The following is a 20,165-nucleotide window of genomic DNA, read 5'->3' as shown; positions in this document are numbered from 1 at the left end:
GTGAAGGAAATAAAAGATCACCACTAATATTCAGATTAATACATGTAGGCAGAATGAGGGAAATGACAGATCACCGTTGAGCAAACACCTCATGATTGTTACAGCCAAGATCCGTGGATCGCTGCTAAAACCTGGTGGGGGAAATGTATGGTGAGAAACAGGATATTTGCGTTGTCTCACAGTATTTTCCCCCCAAGATACATATTAGTTACAAAGGGAAAGTAGTAATTTTACAGTGGTGACACCATCTTTAGCCTAGTGATCCAGTCAACGTCGCTGAAAATGAGACAGTGACACCATGGAGCCGCCAACGGGATGCAGAGAAGGACATTCTCAGTGCCACCTCCGTGGAATTCCTGTCCAAAATGGACGACCTCAGTTTAATCAAAGCAAATACCAAATGAACCCAAGTTGAGAGACATTCTACCAGGATAACTGGCAGTACTCTTTAAAAGTGTCAGGAAAGACAAAGACTGAGGAACCATCGCAGAGGGAGGAGACCAAGACATGGAAAGGAAATGTGGGATCCTGGATTGGATCCTTGACTTAGTCTGGGCTGTTTTAACTAAGTCCCACAGACTGGCTGGCTTAAACAACACACATTTATTTCTCACAGATCTGGAGGCTGGAAATTCAAGATCAAGCCTCTGGCAGAATTGGTGTCTGGTGAGAGCCCATTTCCTGGTTCACAGACTCCATCTTGCTATGTCCTTACATTATGAAGGGAGAGAGGGAGCTCTCTGGGGTCCGTTTATGAGGACACTAATCCCATTCATGAGGGCTCCACCCTCATGACTTAATCATTTCCCAAAGACCCCCACCTCCTCATGCCATCACACTGGGTGTTAGGGTTCAACATGAATTTGGGGGTGGGGGACACAAACAATCCGGGACCAGAAAAATGACATTAGAGGGAGAAATGGTGAAATCCAAATAAGGTCTGTATATTAGATAATAGGATTGTATTGATGTTAATTTTCTGGCTTCAATAACCTGGCTTGTACCACAGTGATGTAAGATGTTCACATTAGGGGAAGCTGGGTGAAGGGCATTAGGGAACTCCACTATTTCTGCAGAAATAGCTCCCTCTTTGCAGCTGGCTGCTGTGGACCCGTTAGGAATTGGCTCCATAAATGGGAGGCCGGCAGACCTATTCTGTGTTAAACACAGCAGGATTCCCTTATATCTCCATATCCTCAGCGCTGTGTTTGACCAGCCTGTCGCTCTGAAGGATTCAATTAGTGGCCAAGTGCTTTTGCTAACAAGGTATTTCAGTTGTGAGTGGTCTTAAGTTTCCTACTCAAAGAGGGGTAGGTGTGTGTGTGTGTGTTTTCAGAAAGACTGAGCCCCAAGCCTCTTGTTTCTGTTTTCCTTTTTGCCTCCAAAAAACAAACAAACAAAAAACTGAAGGGATTAAAAGAAAAAAACCCATCATTCCCAAGATCCTGCTTTTTGATCATGACATGAAATCTAGCAGTCATAAAGGAAGAAAAGATTTGATAACACAGGTATCACGACTTTTCTCTCCATGGTCAGGACACCATAAACAGGGTGGGTGAGGACATAATAAAGAGGATGCATGAAGGAGCTCCCTTGTGGTGAATAAACAGCTCTGTATTTTTTTTTTTTTTTCTTTTTGGTCGCAGGGCATGTGAGATCCTAGTTCCCCGACCAAGGATCAAACCTGGGCCCCCTGAAGTGGAAGCACGGAGTCTTAACCACATGACCCACTGGGGAAGTCCCCAACAGCTCTGTATTTTGACTGTGGCGGTGGTTCTAGGAATCTGTACAGGTGACAGCGTGGAATAGAACTACACACACACAAATGAGTGCATGTGAAAGCTGATAAAATCTGAATAAGGTCTAGAGTCTAGTTAACTGCGTCCTATTCACATCAGTTTCCTGGTGTGACAGTGTGCTAGGGTTAGGTAAGATGTAAGCTGGGTGAATGAAGGGTACACGGGACTCTGCACTGTTTTTGCAACTTCTCATGTGTCTATAGTTGATTTAAAAAAAAAACAAACAAAAAAAGAAACAAACAAAAAAAGAAACAGAGGCTTCCCTGGTGGTCCAGTGGTTGGGACTCCGTGCTTCCGCTGAGGGGGACATGGGTTCGGTCCCTGGTTGGGGACCTAGGATCCAGCATGCCTTGAGGTGCGGCCAAAAAAACAAAACACCATACAGCATTATAAATCAACTATACTTCAATTAAAAAAAATAGAGAATTTAAAAAATACCATAAACATGTTTGAAAGGCAAATGACAAACTGGGAAAGTATCTGCAAACGATATGAAACGGGTTTTTATGTCCATCGCTTATGGGTTCTTGCCAGTTAGGGAAGAGCTGAGTGCTTCCACCAAGAAAGGACTCGAGCATGTACACGGGTGACCTGAAACAGAGCCAGAACCCTCCCTCAGATGGAAATCCCACCAGTGGTGGAGAAAACAAGTGGCCCTGTATCAACCATGAAGAAAACAAAGGTCTCTTAACCTGCCACCTCCAAGACCAAGACCTTCTGCCAGCAGACACTTGTCCTTTTGTAGCTGCCCGTCACCCATTCCCCCCATGTCCCTCCCCAGGCCTTGTTGTCCGGGCAGGAATACAACTGACTGAAGTTTGGCCGATGGATGCTGAGTACTGACCTAGGGAGGTAGGGGTAGTAAGTTCCGATGAAGAGCTCCTTATTGAGGGGCTTCCCTGGTGGTCCAGTGGTTAAGACTCCATGCTTCCACTGCAGGGAGTGTGGGTTCAATCCCTGGTTGGGGAACTAAGATCCCGAATGCTGTGAGGCACGCCCTGCCCCACCCCCCCACCCCCCAAAAAAGTTCCTGCTTGAGACAATTGCAGGACGCCGGCTGCCAAGCCTCGGGGGGCAACCCCAGTGTCCCCTTTCTCACCAGCTTCTGTCATTCTGTGACTTGTGACTAGTTGCCTCTCCACTTTCTTTCACAGCGGATTAAGGGGGCAAGACATCTTCTTGTTCCTGAGATGATTTTAAACATTCACTGGCTGAGATTCCTACCCATAAAACATTTTGAGATCAGCAACACAGTTCAATTTGCAACATGTATGACCATGGACTGATTTCCTTCATATATAAAGAGTGTCTACAAATCAGTGAGGTCAATAGATCAAAAGAAAGGTGGGCAAATGATTACTCCTAAACAAGTGTCTTAAAGCATGAAAATATTCGTACACGTAAAAGAAATGTGGGGGGCTTCCCTGGTGGCGCAGTGGTTGGGGGTCTGCCTGCCAGTGCAGGGGACATGGGTTCAAGCCCTGGTCTGGGAGGATCCCACATGCCACGGAGCGACTGGGCCCGTGGGCCATGATTGCTGAGCCTGCGCGTCTGGAGCCTGTGCTCCGCAATAAGAGAGGCTGCGATGGTGAGAGGCCCGCGCACCGCGATGAGGGGTGGTCCCGGCTTGCCACAGCTGGAGAGGGCCCTCGTGTGGGAACGAAGACCCAACACAGCCACGAATGGGGTAAATAAATAAATAAGTAAATAAAGGAAAAAAAAAAAGAAATGTGCATTTGAATTACAGTGAGATGCCATGTGTCACTCCTAAGACTGGCAAAAATAACACGTAATGAAGGAATGGAGGAGCAAGCACACTTCACCAAGAAGTGTGTACACTGAGGCATTCTTTAGAAGGTAATTTGCAATATCCTTTAAAATTAAAAATGAATATGCCTTTTTATAATGCTAGGAATTTACCCTATACACTCAGACATATGCCCCAACCATGTACGAGGCTGTTTGTTGTAGGATCCTTTATACCAGGGGTTGGTCAATTACAGCCTGTGGGCCAAATCTGGCCGGCTGTGTGGCTTTGTAAATAAAGTTTTATTGGCACACAGCCACGCCCACTCATTCACACATCACCCGTGGCTGCTTTTGAACTGCAAGGGCCAGAGTTGAGCGGTTGCAACAGAGACTGCCTGGCCTACAAAGCCTGAAATATTTACTGTCTGGCCCTTGACAAAATCTGTTGATTTATACGAAAAGCCCAGAATAATCTATGTTATCCCTTGATAGGTGCCTGGCAAAATAAATTGTGGCACATTCACAGGGCAGAATAGAAAGCAGGTATTAAAAAGAGAGACTGGGGAGGGGTTACCTCTCAGGAGGGAGTGCGTATTTTTCCTTTCTATATCCTTTTGTACTGGTTTGTTTTATTCTTTAAGCCATTAAAAATAAAACTGGACCTTCCGAAAGGATGGAGCGGGTGACGGCACAGGGAGAGGCTACCGTGCTATTAGAAACTCAAGTACCAAGAGTGCCCTCTGCGCAGACATGGTCTCAGGTCTCGTAGTCTCTCAGCTGTAAGGACAGACATGAAGAGGGGCACGGCCTGCCCTCCCTTGTCGGTGTGTCCTGACCCCCAACCGCTGAGTCAAGTCTCCGGACAAGGAGAGGTGCAAAAGGAAGTAAGGGCCAGGCCACCCGTGACACCCTGGGCTGGGCACTTTGGAGGCACCCACGGGCTGCCTCAGGACCTCTGGGACTGTCCTTACTGGGCCAGTTGACTGAGGGGTGGGGCATCTTCCAGCCACGACATGGCGCCCCACACCCCCACTTCGTGCCAGGGCAGCACCGCTGAGCAAGCAGCGCCCCATCCTTCGACTGCAAGGACTGCCATGCCCTTGGCTCAGCCTCCTCCCAGGACCCCCGCCCACTCAAGGAGCCCCCATCACCAGCCCCAGGGGTTCAGAAGGAACCTCAGGCAGGTGGCGACGCTTCCATCTGGAATCGTTTAATGAGTCTACTTCTTACACGCATAATTATAAAAGAATAAGAATCGACAAAAATATTTTCTTTCCATAATGTGTAGAGGTGGTTCGTCTCTGGTGGGGTTTTTTTTTGTATCGTTTTTTTTCCTACCCGCCCCTGGCAGAACTCTTGGCGGGAGGGAAAGGAAGGAGTAAGGATAACCCTGAGGCGGGGAGGGTTCCACTCCCAGCCCTGGAACCCCGGTCTGGGTGGGCAGGCCAGGCAGAAACGTGTGCCCGGAGGGCTGGGCTGGGGAGGGGGCGGCAGCCGCTGAGCAGCAGAGAACGGGGCTGGGCGCGCTTCAGAGCCTGCCTGAAAGCCGGGCCCGACGGCTGCCCCGCTTCCCTGCGCACCGCTCACGGCCTACCAGGCACGACTCCCGCTGTGGGCTTCGGGTGCTGGCTGGGGTGAATCCTGTGGCCTGGCGGCAGACCCCGATTCTAGATTTAGGCACCCCTTGCTTTCTGTCTTTTAAATAATTAAGAAAAATGCCCACCCCCAAAAAGAAAAACAAAACGAAACACAAATATGAAGTGGGCGGGTGGGGAGGAAAGGCAACCGCATGCTTCTGTGTCGGTGGCCGGGCTGGGCCTGGGGGTTCCCGGGGCAAAGGCCCGGCCCCTCCGAGTCTCTTCTGGCCTCCAGTGCCCAGTGGCGTTGAGGCTCCTGCTCCTGGACGACAGGGAGAGGAGGGATGGCTTGAGGAAGTGCCTCGTGGACGTTGGCCTCATCTCTCCACCCTGGCCACGAAGAAGCAGCAGGCAGAAACCCCAGGAGCGTTAACGAAAACAGTAAGTAAAAGGCGTTGGGGCGAAGGCTGCAGCTCCTGGGGCGGGCGGTCTGGCAGGGCCGGTGGGAGGAGGCGCTGCACAGGGCCTGTGGGGCCGCTCGGTCCCTCCTGCCTCGTCCCCCACCCCCATCCTGCAACGGTGGCGGTGGCAGCGAAGCCACTTGTGCTCTGACTGTGCAGGCCCCGCATGTGGCGGCCCGCGGGCTCAGAGGTATTCCTGTAGAAAGTGCAGCAGTGTGACTTCATAGTGCTCGCCAGACTCGGGGCAGCGGATACTGTGTCTCTCGTTGGGGTAGATCTGGGTGGACAGAGAAGGCAAGGCTGGTGGCACCGAGGCACCCCTGCACCCTGTGCTCCGCTATCCCCGAACCTCTCCACCCCCAGCTCAGAGCATCTCTCCTCAGGGCCTCGGTCCCGCCCCCGGCCCCCCGCCCCCCGGGGAGGGCACTGAGGGACCCAGGTTCGAATCCCCCCTCCACGGCCAGCTTGCTGTTAGCTCTGGGCAAGTGACAGCCTCCCTGACTGCAGCCCCCCATGAAAGCCGAGCGAAGAATTCAGACCCTGTAGGGTCTTTGTGGCCTGGGCAAGCTAAGGTCTCAAACACAGAGCACTTGCACATACGAAAGCCTTAAGAAACTGTGCTGCTTGCTCTATCCCCCAAACCCAGGGAGCTGCAAGGAACCCAGCTCCGCGGAGTGGCTGGGGCTTCATGTGTCACAGACGTTTGGTGCCTCCGCCTGAGCCACGTTCATTTCACCAACAGGCCCCGTTGGGGATTATACACGCTAAGGCCCCAGGACAGCCTCTCCACCCCAGGCTGTGCCAGGTGTTTTCCTGGGTCGCTCACCACCTGAGGGGGGGGTCATCCCCAAAGAGAAGCGGCAGCACGCTGGTGCCAAGGGCCATGCCCAAGGAATCACCCAGTCCCTGAGACCTGGCTGAGCGCATGTCCAGGCTCTTGGGTAGATGGTGACAAGGATGCAGGTCTTGCCTCTGGCTATGAAATGAGGGCTCCTGCACCCCAACAGTTCTCGGAGGAGCCCTAAGGGCTCATGGGGTAGGTGTGAAACCTGCTCTAGACTCTAGGAATGCATTACCCTAGGAATGCATCAAACTGCCCAGAGATCTCCCCTCCTCCACCCTTGCCTTGATGAATCCATCCTGGATGAATCACAAGTCTGATCATATGGTCCCCAGCTCAGAGGTCCGCAAGGACTGGCCAGCCTGAGATCAAGACCTGGACTCCTGGGTCCTGCTGCCCCTACAGCCTCACGGGCCCCACTCCTTCCGGGCCTGGGGCAGCGGCACTACCTAGGACAGACCCCGCTGCACCCACCCCTTCATACCACCCTGGGTCCTGGGTGTCTGGTTACTTCCTCCTTCTGGGCAATGAGGGCAGGGAGAGGGTCCATCGGCTCCCCACTGTGCTCCCAGCCCCCAGTCCCAGGCCTGACATCCGACAGCAAACGTGATGCACCAACAAGCTGGGGCTGTCAGCCTCCAGGCCAACTGCTGCCCGGTGTCTGAAGAGGAAGGTGGGCGTGCTCCATCTCCCCCACGCGCAGCCCCCAAGGGAGCGTCTTGTCTCACCTTCAATTTCCCCTGGGGAGGCAGGGGCACAAGCCTCTGGGCCCCCCTTGTGTGCCAAATGCTTTTCCTGAGAGAACTCATTTCACCCTCACAACCTCTGGGAGGCAGGGGTTATCATGCCCATTTCACAGATGAGGAGACAAGGCCCAAGGTTAAAGGACCTGCCACCAATGGCCGCACGGGCAGGGAGCGGCTATCCCAGCCACGAGGCTCAGGGCTTCAGGCTCAGAAGGGACAGGTGAGGAGCCATCCTGGACCCGCCTGACTCCTTTGCTCTGATGTGCAGCTGCCTCTGGCCTGTGTTTGGAGAGCATGTGCAGCTGGGGGCGGGACTGCCAAGCGGCGCCCGACCCAGCTTCACCCACAGGGAGCCCCGCCTCCCTCCTGCCCTGTCTGGCAAGCGCATGCCCAGCCACAGGCCCCTGCGGCCTGTCCCTCCTGCCCGGTGACCCTCAGTTTCCCCATTTGTTGAATGGCAACGTGTCTTCCCCTGACAAGTCAGAGCGCATGGAGGCGTCAAGAACGCGGAAAGACTGCGCGGCGGCAGCAGGTAATAAAATCTGTCCCTCTCGTCTCCAGCACACACCGCCCCCCCCCCCGAATCCACCAGGCCTCTTGCTCCCCACTCCCGCCCCCTTTCCTGCCGGGACAACTGACTGTGGCTCATGTCCCACTGGCCCCCATGGGCCTCTGTCTACAGGGCTGCCAGAGGGATGCCTGACACCTCGCCTCACCCTTCGGAACAAAACACAGCCCTCCCGAGGCCCACCCCTTACCGCTGAAGCCCCGCCCTCTCACGAGGTTCCGCCCCTTACTCCCGAAGCCCCGCCCATCACCGGAGGTGTCACGCGGCTTGCCATGCCGGTCACCGCACCCTGCTCCCCAGGTGTTCTCCTGCTGGCTCCAACCACGGTGGTCTCCCGTCCTGGAGCTGCTCCCTCCTACTAATTTCCTGTCTGGTGTCTTCCACAGCCGCCCCCCAGGCCTAGATGAGTGCCCACTTACTCCTTAGCACCCTTAAATGTCACCTCTTCGGGGAATTGTTTTCTGACCCCTGTTAAGGGGCACCCCCCCCGGGGCACCCCCCCCGCCCCCCGTCCCCAGATGCTTTCAGCATTCTGTACAGTTCCTTCAAAGCAAGGTTCCTGGCGCGCATGCGCAATCATTCCGGTAACATCAGCCTCCCTCCACCGGGCCCAGTTCCCAGGTGTCGCCAGCAGAGGGCGGCGCGGACCGGGAGCGATCAGCGCACGACTGCTGAACGGTGGTCGGGACTCAGGGAGCCGGCTAAGTGTGGAGCCAGGCAGTCAGGGGTGCGGACGGGGGCGGGGCCACGGGTGCCCCGCCCCACTGCTGCTCACCCTGCGGGCTCCTGGGAGGAGCCACCCACCTGGAGCTGGTAAGGCTTTCCTGCTCGGATCAGCTGGGAGACGAGGAAGTTCGTGTGGAAAAAGTGCACGTTCTCATCCAGGAAGCCGTGCAGGATGAGCAGGCGGTTGGGCCTGGAAGACAAGGTGGGCGTGAGCATCTGGGGCGAGACCCCCTTCTCCCGCCCATAGGCAGTCACACCACAGTCCTCGCTCAGCCAGGGCTGGGGGCCCAGGGTCCCGCCCCAACCCCAGGACAGCGAGGGCGGAAGCAGCGGCTCAGCAGCAGAACGTGGCGGAACTCAAAGCCCGGGCACAACTGGCGGATCTGGGAGACCCCTCACTTCCTTCCAGGCGAGGAGGGCAGGGGTGTGCTCAGGGCTGGAATGTCCTGAGCTCGGGGAAGCTTCTGGAGCAGTGCTGCCCACGGGCACTCTGAGACGATGGAATGTTCTAGACCTGCGCCACCCATCGCCGCCAGGTGGCTACTGAGTGCCTGACATGTGGCAAGGGTGGTCGAGGAACCTTTTTAAAATTTTGATTTATAAATAAAAATAACTTATTGAAGTGACACTCACACAACCTAAAATTTACTAATTTTAAAGGGATTTAGGGGCATTTGGTGCATTCACAGTGTCGTGCAACCATCACGTCTATCCTGAGTTCCAGAGCACTTCCATCACTCTGGAGCAAACCCCCGTGCCCATGAGCAGTCACTCCCCACCCCGGGCAACGACTGGTCGTCTGTCTCCATGGTTTTACTGTTCTAGTGAATTGGGATGAACGTGAACGTAAATCGGAGTGGCCACGGAGCAGCGGGTTCTGAGCTTGGCTGCACGATGGCACTCCACCGTGGAGCCCAGGCCACCCTCCAGACTAGAGAGCAGCCTTGCGGGGAGAGGGGCCCTGGCGGGGTCAGCCTGTGACAAGAGCCCTGGCACTAAAGATGGGGCCCAGGTTCACCAGACAGAGCCACACCAGAAACTGGCCACGCCAGTTTCTTTTTGATCGGCGAATCAGAAGCCAATGCCCAAAGCGGGACATGGGACACCAGAGCTGGTCCAACACACCTATATGTTAGAACCACTGTGGACCTGTGTTCTGAACCATGGTGTCAAAACCCACAAGACAGAGGCCGTTCAGGTTCAAAACTAACTCAGGGGGTCCATGGTGGGCCGCGTGCTTGGGGGGTGAGGGGAGCCAACACGTGCAAGGTGCGACTCTAGACCTTCCCTTCTATCTTTCTGGGGGCAGGGCTGGGGGGCTTCCCTCCCTCCTCGCTCCCAGGCACCTGCTTTCAGTGAGGAGCGGTGAGGAGGGAGGGCTGCGGGAGCAGAGGGGACCAAGGGGCAGGCAGAGTGGGAGGTGCGGAAGCCACGCCCAGCCGGCCACAGGCAGGCCAGCTTCATGGACGGCCAGCCCTGGCGACCCTGAAGTCAGAGCGGGTGGGGGCCTTACTCATTGGGCAGCTTCTCCACGTGCAGGGCCACGGAACCCGCCTCGTAGCCAAGCTGGTTGTTTTCTGGGACATCCATGTAGCGCTCTGTGTACCCTGTGTCGTAGGCCATCCAGACTGTGACCGGAGCGCCTGCGATGGCCACCTGAGGGCCACAGTGGATGGAGCGGAGGGAGAGAGAGAGAAAGAAAGAGAGAGACACGTACACACAAAGGTCAGGTCCTGGGAGCCTGCGCTTGGCCGGCTGTCCCGGGGCCTCCCCCGGAGGACGTGAGGAGCGGGCATGCACACGGGGGCTGGCAGGGGAGGGGCCCTCAGACGTGTCTCCCCCGTGGACCGTGCATTGTCTCGGGAGGGTGGGTGAGCTGAACGAGCGCGCCGGGGCCGGGATCGGCCCCTCCCTGGGCCCACTGCCTTCCTGCCGCCTCCGCCTCCTCATCGCCGCCCCGCGGTGCCCTGACAGTGCCGCCGGCCTGGGGGCCCCTCCCCCGACGCTCTTCACACCATGCCCCACCTCTGCCCATCCGAGGCCGGGGTCCCGGGCTCAGCCTCCCACAGAGAGCTGCTGGCGGGGTTTTGTGCAGCCGGACGCCATCCTGGGGTCAGCAGTGGCGGGCAATGAGGAGGGGGGCTCGGCCCCATGGGGCTGCTGCGGGGAGAAACAGCCACGTGGCAAGGCCCCTGCCAAGATGCCTCCCCCGGGGGGGCGGGCTCCAAGGGGCACGGGTGGGCGCTGGCAGACAGGAGGGAGGAGGCGGGGGCAGGACCCACCTTGAACACCTGGGGCTTGTGGATCAGCCCCATGAGCGAGAGGAAGCCTCCGTAGGACCAGCCGTGGATGGCAACCCGGCTCAGGTCAATGAAGCCATACTTCTCGGCCACGAAGTGCAAGCCCTCCACCTGGTCCTCGATCTCCACCTGGCCCTGGGGGACGAGGCCAGGCACCTCTCAGTGGCCTCTTCCCAGGCACGCGCCCTGCTGTCCCACCTCTTCCCTCGCAGGGAGCCCTCTTCCTCTTGGATCAAAAGCAGCTCTCTGGAAGCTACCCCTCTCTCCAGGCCCCATGCAAATCTGCTGTCTGGGGTGGCGGTCAGACCGGCCTGGCACCAACCCTGCCCCGCCATCCCCTGGCTGACTCTGAGAAAGTCATGTCCCTTCTCTGGGCCTCAGTTTCCTCATCCCCAAAAGGAGGACGTTAACATGAACAGGACCGAGTCTACAGTGGGTGTGAGGATGAAACGAGATGCTGAGTGTCCCGTACTCTGAGGCCTGGCGCATGCTGAGGCTTGATGAACAGCTGGTGTCATCACCGTCATCACCACCACCAGCACCACCACCGCCAGCACCATCATCACCACCACCACCGCCATCAACGTCCTCATCACCGTCATCCTCCTCATCACCGTCATCACCACCACCAGCACCACCACCGCCAGCACCATCATCACCACCACCACCGTCAACGTCCTCATCACCGTCATCCTCCTCATCACCGTCATCACCACCACCGGCACCACCACCGCCAGCACCATCATCACCACCACCACCGTCAACGTCCTCATCACCGTCATCCTCCTCATCACCATCATCATCAGCATCACCACCGCCATCACTAGCATTATCAGCCTCATCACCATCACCACCGTCAACATCCGCATCACGATCACTATCGTTATTATCACTACCACCATCACCATCACCACCATCAGCACCGCCTCCACAGCCACCAGTGCCCGTCTTGCCCAACCCTTGGGACTTCCTGCTGCTCAGGCCTATACCGACGTGTCTGGCTGCATCTGGGTTTTGGGCACCAGGTGGGGCATGTGTCTACCTGTCTCCCCACAGGCCCAGCTCAGAGCTGAGCAACAGAGTGGATGTTCCCTCTGGTTCCAAAGGCCGTCCCACTTATGACTGACATCCTGGCCAGGACTGCCCTTGATGAAGGTGCCCCAGGGCCGCCCCCAAGCCCCAGGTCCCCCTTCACCACACAGGAAGGGACTGGGGAGAGATGTTACCATTTGGTTTTTCAGGGCCCCTTCAAATCGGAGCCCTCGCTGACAGGAGCCCCTGCCGTCAATCACGACCACGGCGTAGCCCAGAGACGCCAGAGTGTTAAGCCGCAAATACTTGATTCCTTTGAAGGAGTTATTGACCAGCTGCACCTGTGGGGAAGGCAAGACGAGGCGAGTGTGAGAAATACAACACCAGCAGGATGGGCTAGACGGGCGAGACGCCAGCGGGACGGACGGGACGGGGGCTTACAGCCTGAAGACGGGGCCTGTGCTCTATCGTGAAGGCTATGGATGGCCCCAGGCAGGTTGTGGACGTGGGGGGAGGGGAAGGTCAGACGGGGGCCCACTGTGCACCAGGCCTTGTGCTTGGGATGTGCTACAGAGAGGAAGGCCCCGGCCAGGCTCCCTTCTCGGCCAGGGCCTCTGCCCCAGGCCCTCCGTGGAATTACTCCCTTATTTCTTCAGCCTCTTTCTTTTCTACCCTCAGTTATCTCTAAAATCAGACACAAAAACTGCCGGGGGTGGCGGGCAGCGTGTTCCCCAAGTAACGTCACTTACGCTAGTCCCTTACTTGGCATGATGAAGGTTCGGGGCCTTATCGTCCTCTGGGGGTGGGGGCATCCCGCTGGCTGTAGGGTGTTGACAGCATCCGAGGCCTCTACCCACCAGACGCCAGGAGCGTCCCCCACCCCAGCTGCGACAACTACAAATGTCCCCAGACATCGCCAAGTACCACCTGGGGGACAGACCACCTCCAGCAGAGAACCGCTCTCTTAGATGGACCTGCTTGCCAACCGGCCTGCCTGGCCTGTCCCCTTCTCAGAGAGCTGGGCCCAGGGCCCTTGGCCACCTCTGTCCCCAAGCTGGCGACCAGGGGTGAGAGTGGGTCACTGCTGGGCCGGTGGCCCAGACACACACGCCGGGTTTAGGGGGGCTTCCCAGAGGGACACGGGAGTATCAGCAGGTGAAAGGGTGGCTGTGGCAGAGGGTGGGGTGTGCGGAGAGCCAGGGGCCCCCAAGGACCCTGCGTGGTCAGTGGGGATGGGGAGGGGCACCGGTGGAGGGAGGAGGGTGTGGGGAGCAGGGCAGCGCCCACCTGCGGGCCTCCGTACACGAAGAGGACGGTGGGGTGCTTCTTCCCTGGCTGCACGGCGTGCGGCTTGTAGATCATGCCGTAGAGCTGCACGTCCGAGCGCGTGTGGAAATGGAAGATTTCTGGGGGCACGTAATCCGGGGGGCAGCCTGCGGAGACAGAGCGGCTGTGGCTCTGAGGGCCAGGCTAGGCCAGGGTGGGCCCGGGAAGCCCACCTCGAAGCGGGGCCCACGTCTGGCCGATGCCCACATTCCCCCAGCCCCAGAGGGTGGACCGGAGGCACCCCATCTCCTGCGCTGCCCGACAGTTAAAATCAGAGGCTGAGGGCGGAAGTGACCCTGCACCCTGTGAGCCAGCTCGGGCCAGGCCACAGTCTGGCCGGAACCAACTCCAGAGCTCATCTAGTACGACACTGGCTCATCTAGTATGGAGGTGACGACAGCGCTGGGATCTGATTAACGGCCAGTTTTATGGCGGGGATGGGGCTCTCTCTGATTTTCATGGTTACCTGTATCTTTGCAAAGCAACACTGGTTTTCCAATCCAGTGGTGAAGACAACTCTTCCTTTAAGTTCATTTAGGTTAAACAGGGTGTCGGTTTAAGGGGAGAATAAGTAAATAGTGATGTAGGTCAGGGGTCTGCAAATATTTACTGTAAAAAGCTAAGTAGTAAGTATTTTTGGCTTTACACGCAGAAGAGCCATCGTGTGTCTCTGGGTTGTAACCACACTCGTCCCTCTGTGTCCTCGGGGGATTGGTTCTAGGACGCTCCTCAGATACCAAAACCTGCCGATGCTCAAGCCTCTCGTATGAAATAGCATAGTATTTGCATATAACCTATGCACACCCTCCTGCGTGCTTTAAGTCACCTCTAGGTTACTTATAATACCTGATACCAAATGTTATGTAAATAGTTGTAAATACGATGCAAGTGCTATGTAAATAGTTGCCACGCACAACTCAAGTTTTTCTTTTTGGAACGCTCTGCTGTTGGCTGCATCCATGCATGCGGAACCTGTGGCTAGGGAGGGGCTGACGGTACTTGACTCTGCTGCTGCTGCAGCCCCAAAGCCGCCACGGGTGATGCCGAAATGACTGGACGTGGCCGGAGTTGGCCCACGGGCCAGCTTGCCAGCTTCTCACAGATGTGGCCCACAAATACGGCGAGACTGGACTTTTGGGGCAGTGGTGCCCCCGTCCGCCTGCCTGCACGCCCGGGGCTGGGCATCAGGACACCCGCGCCCCCATTGCTGCCCCACTGGCTGTGCTGGGTGCCTTGGCAGGCCCCTCCCTTCCCTCAGTTTCCTCTTCTGTGAACCAGGGCCAGAGTTCCCACGCTGTCACATCCATGGTGACATGGGGAGAGTCAGGGACTGAGCTGTCAGATGGAGGGGGCTGCCTACTTATTCAGCTTTCGGGGGCGGTGATGTGACAAACTGCTTTCCAGCCCATAAAACACACCCCAAACTCCAGGGATTCCTATTTCCTACAATGTTCTAGAAATCTGCAAGTGGCAGGGCTGGGTTCAGGGAAGGGCGTCCTCTTTAGTGAGCGCTTCCTATGAGCTGGGCGCTACGTGAGCGCTTGGTTTACATCCCACGAGCTGCCACTGGAAACATTTCAGAGAGATAAGCTGACTTGCCTTCGCTTCCGCAGCCAGAATTGGAACCCGGGGTCAGCCGGGCAGAGTCCTGGCCACCCTGGAGGCTCCTGGGCAAACTGACAAGCTGCCTCGTGCTCCCCGAGGCCCCTCGCGACCGACCCCCGGCTCCTTCCACAAACGAAGGCTTTGGAGCGTCTGCTCTGCACAGGCGCCCTTGGAGACGGCCGCCCCTGAGGACGAGGGTGCCCCATGTAGGGACCCCATCCGTCTGGCAGAGTCGGCTCCTGCACTGAGTATGTGCTCCATCCATAACAGCAGCACAGAAACCAGAGACTGTGTCGGGGGGCCCATAGGACAGTTCGGGGCCTGTGGTTACGCTCAACCCACTCTGGGGTCGCACCGCTCAATGCCTTGCGCTCGCCCAGATGGCCCCCTCACCTGCCTTATTTACCAGGCCCGCGACGAGCAAGCTGGGGCTCCCAAGGGGAAGGACTTCCTCAAGGGCCCGGGGGCCTGGGGCTACTCACTGGCCGCCTCCATCATGCTGGCCCAGAACCGGGGCTGCTTGTGCAGGGGGTCGTCATCGGGGCCGCTCAGCTTGTAGACGTGCACGCAGGGCGGCGTGCCCACGCTGCTGTAGTGGCTGATGAACATGTCGAAGTTCTGCGGGCGGGACGGGGTGCTGAGACCGCGGGGCGCCTCCCCCCCCCCCCCCCCGCTCGCCCGCCACCTGCATCAACCACATGCCATCTTCACCCTGTGTGCTGTGTTCCCCTAACTCTGCTGCTGTTACCACCAGCCCCGCCTTGCAGATAAGCAGACTGAGGCGAGAGAAGCCTGTCCCCTGGCCAGGGGTCCCCAGGCGGAGGCTGCTGGACCCAGCGGGGGTGGGGGTCAGAGCCAGACCTGCCCGACGCCAGAGCGTGCCCATCTTGCTGGTTCTGCAGCCAGCAAACGGCCACCGGCTGCTTGCCCGGGATGGGGGTAGCCCTGTGCTCATGTTCCAGAATGCTGCCTGATGTTCTAGAATGTTCCAAGGGAGGGAGCATCAGGGAGGTGCCCACCTGGCTCATGGAGCAGCTGTGGGAGAAGCCGGGCGTGGTGAGGCGCACGATCTCGCCGGCCGACTCGTAGCTGACCACGTAGAGGTGGTGCTCCAGGGGTGTGTCCTTCGTGCCTTGGAAGTACACCAGCTTCGTCTCCTCGTTGACCCAGATCTGCGGGGGCACGGGGGCTCTTGGTGACAGGGCCGCCCTCCCCACCCCCAGGGAGGGCCCAGCGTTCTGTGGACAGGGGACCCGTTCTCCCCGAGCTGGCTTGAGCCCGCCGGCTGGAGACCTGTCTGGGAGGCTTCACAGACCCCGTGGGGCAGGAGCAGACCCCACTAGGGCTGGGCTAACTGCGTGTTCTCCGGTCTGACTTGGAATCAGAACTCCAGGTCCGGACAGCTCCTTCCAGGCAGACCCAGAGCAGCCGCTGAGGGGGGCTGAGGCCCCAGTGCTGGGACAGAGGCTGAGGGAGGGCCTGTTCTGGGCCTGCCCGTCCCCGGCCCTGGTCCCCAGTGGGGACAGCCCAGGTGCTCTGACCCAGGTGCTCAGGGTTAACAAGTGGTAACTCCTGCCCCACCGGTTTCCTGGGGGGACGCCCATCAGACCCCCGGCATGGTTCTTAGGCAGTGTCCTCAGGAGGAGCAGGAAGGAACCTTGCTCTGGGGCCGGGAAGAGGCACTGCCTTGCTGGGGCTGACCGTGCAGCACAGACGCTTAAAGAGGCACGGCAAAAAGGCACACTCTCTGAACCGGCGGTTACACGCCTGGGAATTGCTCCTGAGGACTCCACCAGAGAGGCGAGTTCAAAACGAAGGCACAAAGATGCTCCAAGTGTTCTTCAGACTGAAGAGAGGTGACACCCTGAATGCCCAAGACGGACTGGTTCCGTAATTACGGCGCGGTCCTCCGCGGCCACATAAAGCTGCACTGCCTCAAAAAGCCCTATACCTCCTCTAACATTATGATGCTCCTGTGGAGACGTGTGCAAATAGGAAAGATCTGCAGTGATCTCCCCCCGTGGTCACCTCTGAGGCAGAGTGGGGAGGTCACAGGGGTCTGGGGTGAGGATGGAAGGGGATTATTTAGAACGATTCAATTTTTACAACAAACACTGATGTGTTCGCTGTCACTGTCCTTGAAAAATAAATGCAGGTTTTCTAGAAATGGAGGAGGTCGTGGGAAAACCCCACACCACACGTAGTTAAGTTGTGCGCTGGTGTTGTCACAAGGACCATGTGAGAAGATACGCAGGCGGGAAGGAGGATCTCCAGGCGGGGGACCCACCGAGGCCCGGGGCCATGGCACAGGCCACACGGAGCATGTGGCCATGGTGGCCGTGGCAGCAGCAGAGGGCTCTCTTTCCCTTTTTAATTCTTAAAATGCTTTTTTTTTTAAAGAAAATTTCTGGGTAAAAAGATAAGGCGTGCAGAGGGTAAAACTTTCACGTTAAAGAAAGGTTTTGGGTTTTGTTTTTTTTGGCCGCACTACACGGCTTGTGGGATCTTAGTTCCCTGAGCAGGGACTGAACCCAGGCCCTCGGCAGTGAAAGCGCCGAGTCCTAACCACTGGACCGCCAGGGCAGTCCCTAGAGAAAGGTTTTAATACTGTCCTGTGTGTCTGCCAGATGCTACGCTGAGGGCGTCAAAGTACTTTAAAGCAGGGTCCTCAGCCAGGGCTGTTCTGCCCCCCAGGGACGTTTGGCAGCCTCTGGACACATCTGTGGTTGTCACCCCCAGGGTGGGGGCCAGGGAGGCTGTTCCACACCCACAGTGCCCATCTCTGGCCCCGAGCGTCCACGGCGCCAAGGGAGAAACTGCTGTGGAGAGGACCAGCGCTATCTGATGGTCCCATCTCACAGGTGAGGAAACTGAGTCTTAGCACCCAGCTAGCGAGGGGCCTCCAGTGGGGTTCAACCACAGCAGAGCGGCTGAGTAGGGCCAGGTGTGGTCATACTGGAATGGACACGGTTACCTACAGAACCAGAACCCAGCAATGACACTTTTCTCTTGCTCGAGTGTTTTCTAACCACTACTTCCCACTGTATGAAGAGCACAGCAACGTACACTTGCGTGTTAACCTCTCGAGTGTGCCCTGGGGTGGCCTCGTAAGGTCCACGCCTAGACCTGGGGCTGCCGGGTCGGATGAGACGTGGGTTGATGCTGTAACAGATGCCGCCTCTGCACCCCAGAAAGGCCGAGCCACGTCACCTGGCCGCGCTGCCCAGGGGTGCCTGGCCCCCTTCTCTTGGCAGCCCTGGGCAGCACACGGGTGGCCCACCTCTCAGTTTTTAAAGGGTTGGCCTACACCTTCTCCTGGTTATTTGTATGGTTTAGTTTTTTCCGTCTAAGTTTTTGGTCCAGGAGGCCTTTATGCTGGTGTGAGGTAGGGATCCAGGAGGTCTGATTAAGGGGTCTCTCTGTAAAATCTGGAATTCTGTAGGCCTGGACCCCGGTGAAGGTACTCTGGTCACCACGTTTTTATGATGGAGCATCTGGGTCGGGGAGTGGAAGGTACACCTCTCAGCCCTACAGCTGCACCTTTTGTTCCCGAACCTCCCGGGGCAGGCATGGGGGTGGGCCCCCGTCGGAAGCTGCGGGACAGTTCTACGGTGGGCACCACCAGTGTCCCACAGACTCACAGACTGCTGTCCTGGGGACAGGTGGCTTCACGGAGTGGACGGAGGCTAAGTGAATGCTCCAGGTGGCACTGAGAATGGGCTGGGCCTCACCCACCAGGATCCGACAAAGGATGCTCAGGACAGCCTGCTTCTTGGACCCAGGGTCTCCAGCTGGTGGGAAGCACAGCCCCCGTGGCCCTTGGTGTGCAGAGCAGGAGGGAGTGGCCGGGGGTGGGGGGCGGAGAGAGAAGCCACAGGCCCGCGGGGTCTGGAGGTGGCAGGAGCGCGTGTGCATTGTGTCTGTGCACATATGCGTGTACAAGCATGCATGGAGACTCGGGTACCTTGGAGCCGTGCCTGGCCAAAACCTCCCATTCGCCGCTGGTCAGTGTGATCTCCTCCTTGATGGGGCATTTAAATTCATCTGGAAGAAAGGAAAAGAGGTGAAGGGGGCCCAGGAAGCTATGATGGGGACTCAGAGCACACAACGAATTCTCTGCGGAGCCCAGGCAGCCAGGTGACGGGCGGGTACACCGGCTGGGCCCCAGGGATGGTACAGGGACCCGCCACACCACGGCCCAGGGAGCGAGGTGTGGGGTTCCCACCATGTGGATGGGGCGCCAGAATTTCCCCAGAAAAACCAGGGATCTGCATTTTAATCAAAAGCTCCCAATTTCCAGGACTTCCCTGGTGGTCCAGTGGTAAAGACTCCGTGCTTCCTCTGCAGGCGGCGCGGGTTCAATGGCTGGTTTGGGAACTAAGATCCCGTATGCCATGCAGCCAAAAAAAATAAGCACCCAATTTTAGAATCCTTCAGGTCAAACTGCCACCTTCCATGCCCTGGACCTGTGACCGCTTAGGCCACATAACCAGATCTTGATTAAACTCTAGGGCTGAGCAAAGGCTCAGTGGAGTTACAGGAGGTTTTTTGGTGGGTAGGTCTTCCATGCCCTGGACCTGTGACCGCTTAGGCCACATAACTAGATCTTGATTAAACTCTAGGGCTGAGCAAAGGCTCAGTGGAGTTACAGGAGGTTTTTTGGTGGGTAGGTCTTCCATGCCCTGGACCTGTGACCGCTTAGGACATGTTGGGAACCAGATCCTGATTAAACTCTGGGGCTGAGCAAAGACTCAGTGGAGTTACAGGAGGTTTTCTGGTGGGTAGGTCTCGCTTTTGAATTTTTACCAGGTAAATAACAATACGGAATGTGTCTTGCCACGTATTAGAAATTATTAAGACAGTTTATGAGCGCTGGCTAAAATTGTTTTCTTTCCTTTTTTTTTTTTAATATTTATTTATTTATTTATTTATTGGCTATGTTGGGTCTTTGTTGCTGCACATGGGCTTTCTCTAGTTGCGGCGAGCAGGGGCTACTCTTCGTTGCGGTGCGCGGGCTTCTCACTGCGGTGGCTTCTCTTTGTTGCGGAGCATGAGCTGTAGGTGAGCGGGCTTCAGTAGTTGTGGTGCACAGGCTTAGCTGCTCCGCAGCATGTGGGATCTTCCCGGACCAGGGCTCGAACCCGTGTCCCCTGCATTGGCAGGCGGATTCTTAACCACTGCGCCACCAGGGAAGCCCCTAAAATTGTTTTCTGTCCTCTTGGATCTGAAGCAAACTACTGCCAACGTCACCTAGGGAGGGACAGATGTCCCCGCACAGACCCACAGGGCTGCACAGTCAGGAACGTCCAGTGCAGAGACCTGGGCCGAGTGACTTGTCACAAGACGACCCGGGAGGGAGGGCTGCTCCTCCGCCCCTCACTCACCGGGGGCCGATGCGCCACTTCCTGCCCACTCACGCCTTTGCTGACACCCAC

General features: G+C 57.2%; 1 protein-coding gene across 3 annotated transcripts in view; it reads right to left on the bottom strand.

Annotated features, from left to right (window-relative positions):
• Nucleotides 1-4,737: 4,737 nt before the first annotated feature.
• The window catches only part of DPP9 (dipeptidyl peptidase 9), a 39,886-nt gene continuing 24,458 nt past the window's right edge, over nucleotides 4,738-20,165 (bottom strand). For 2 of the 3 annotated variants that reach the window (XM_057540606.1, XM_057540608.1), the window contains 9 exons: nucleotides 18,695-18,774; nucleotides 15,750-15,902; nucleotides 15,213-15,348; nucleotides 13,087-13,232; nucleotides 11,994-12,140; nucleotides 10,750-10,902; nucleotides 9,981-10,123; nucleotides 8,546-8,657; nucleotides 4,738-5,863 (listed from right to left, as the gene is read on the bottom strand). In XM_057540606.1, the coding sequence (XP_057396589.1) occupies nucleotides 5,771-5,863; nucleotides 8,546-8,657; nucleotides 9,981-10,123; nucleotides 10,750-10,902; nucleotides 11,994-12,140; nucleotides 13,087-13,232; nucleotides 15,213-15,348; nucleotides 15,750-15,902; nucleotides 18,695-18,774 (1,163 nt within the window). In that variant the 3' untranslated portion in view covers nucleotides 4,738-5,770. Of the gene's footprint in view, nucleotides 5,864-8,545; nucleotides 8,658-9,980; nucleotides 10,124-10,492; nucleotides 10,628-10,749; nucleotides 10,903-11,993; nucleotides 12,141-13,086; nucleotides 13,233-15,212; nucleotides 15,349-15,749; nucleotides 15,903-18,694; nucleotides 18,775-20,165 lie in introns of those variants that run through there. The other variant, XM_057540607.1, reaches the window with a different exon arrangement.

This window comes from Balaenoptera acutorostrata, chromosome 2 (genome assembly GCF_949987535.1).
Source record: "Balaenoptera acutorostrata chromosome 2, mBalAcu1.1, whole genome shotgun sequence".
Classification (NCBI taxonomy): Eukaryota; Metazoa; Chordata; class Mammalia; order Artiodactyla; family Balaenopteridae; genus Balaenoptera; species Balaenoptera acutorostrata.
The sequence above is the reverse complement of the archived record's forward strand: the minus strand, read 5'-3'. Positions and strand labels throughout refer to the sequence as shown.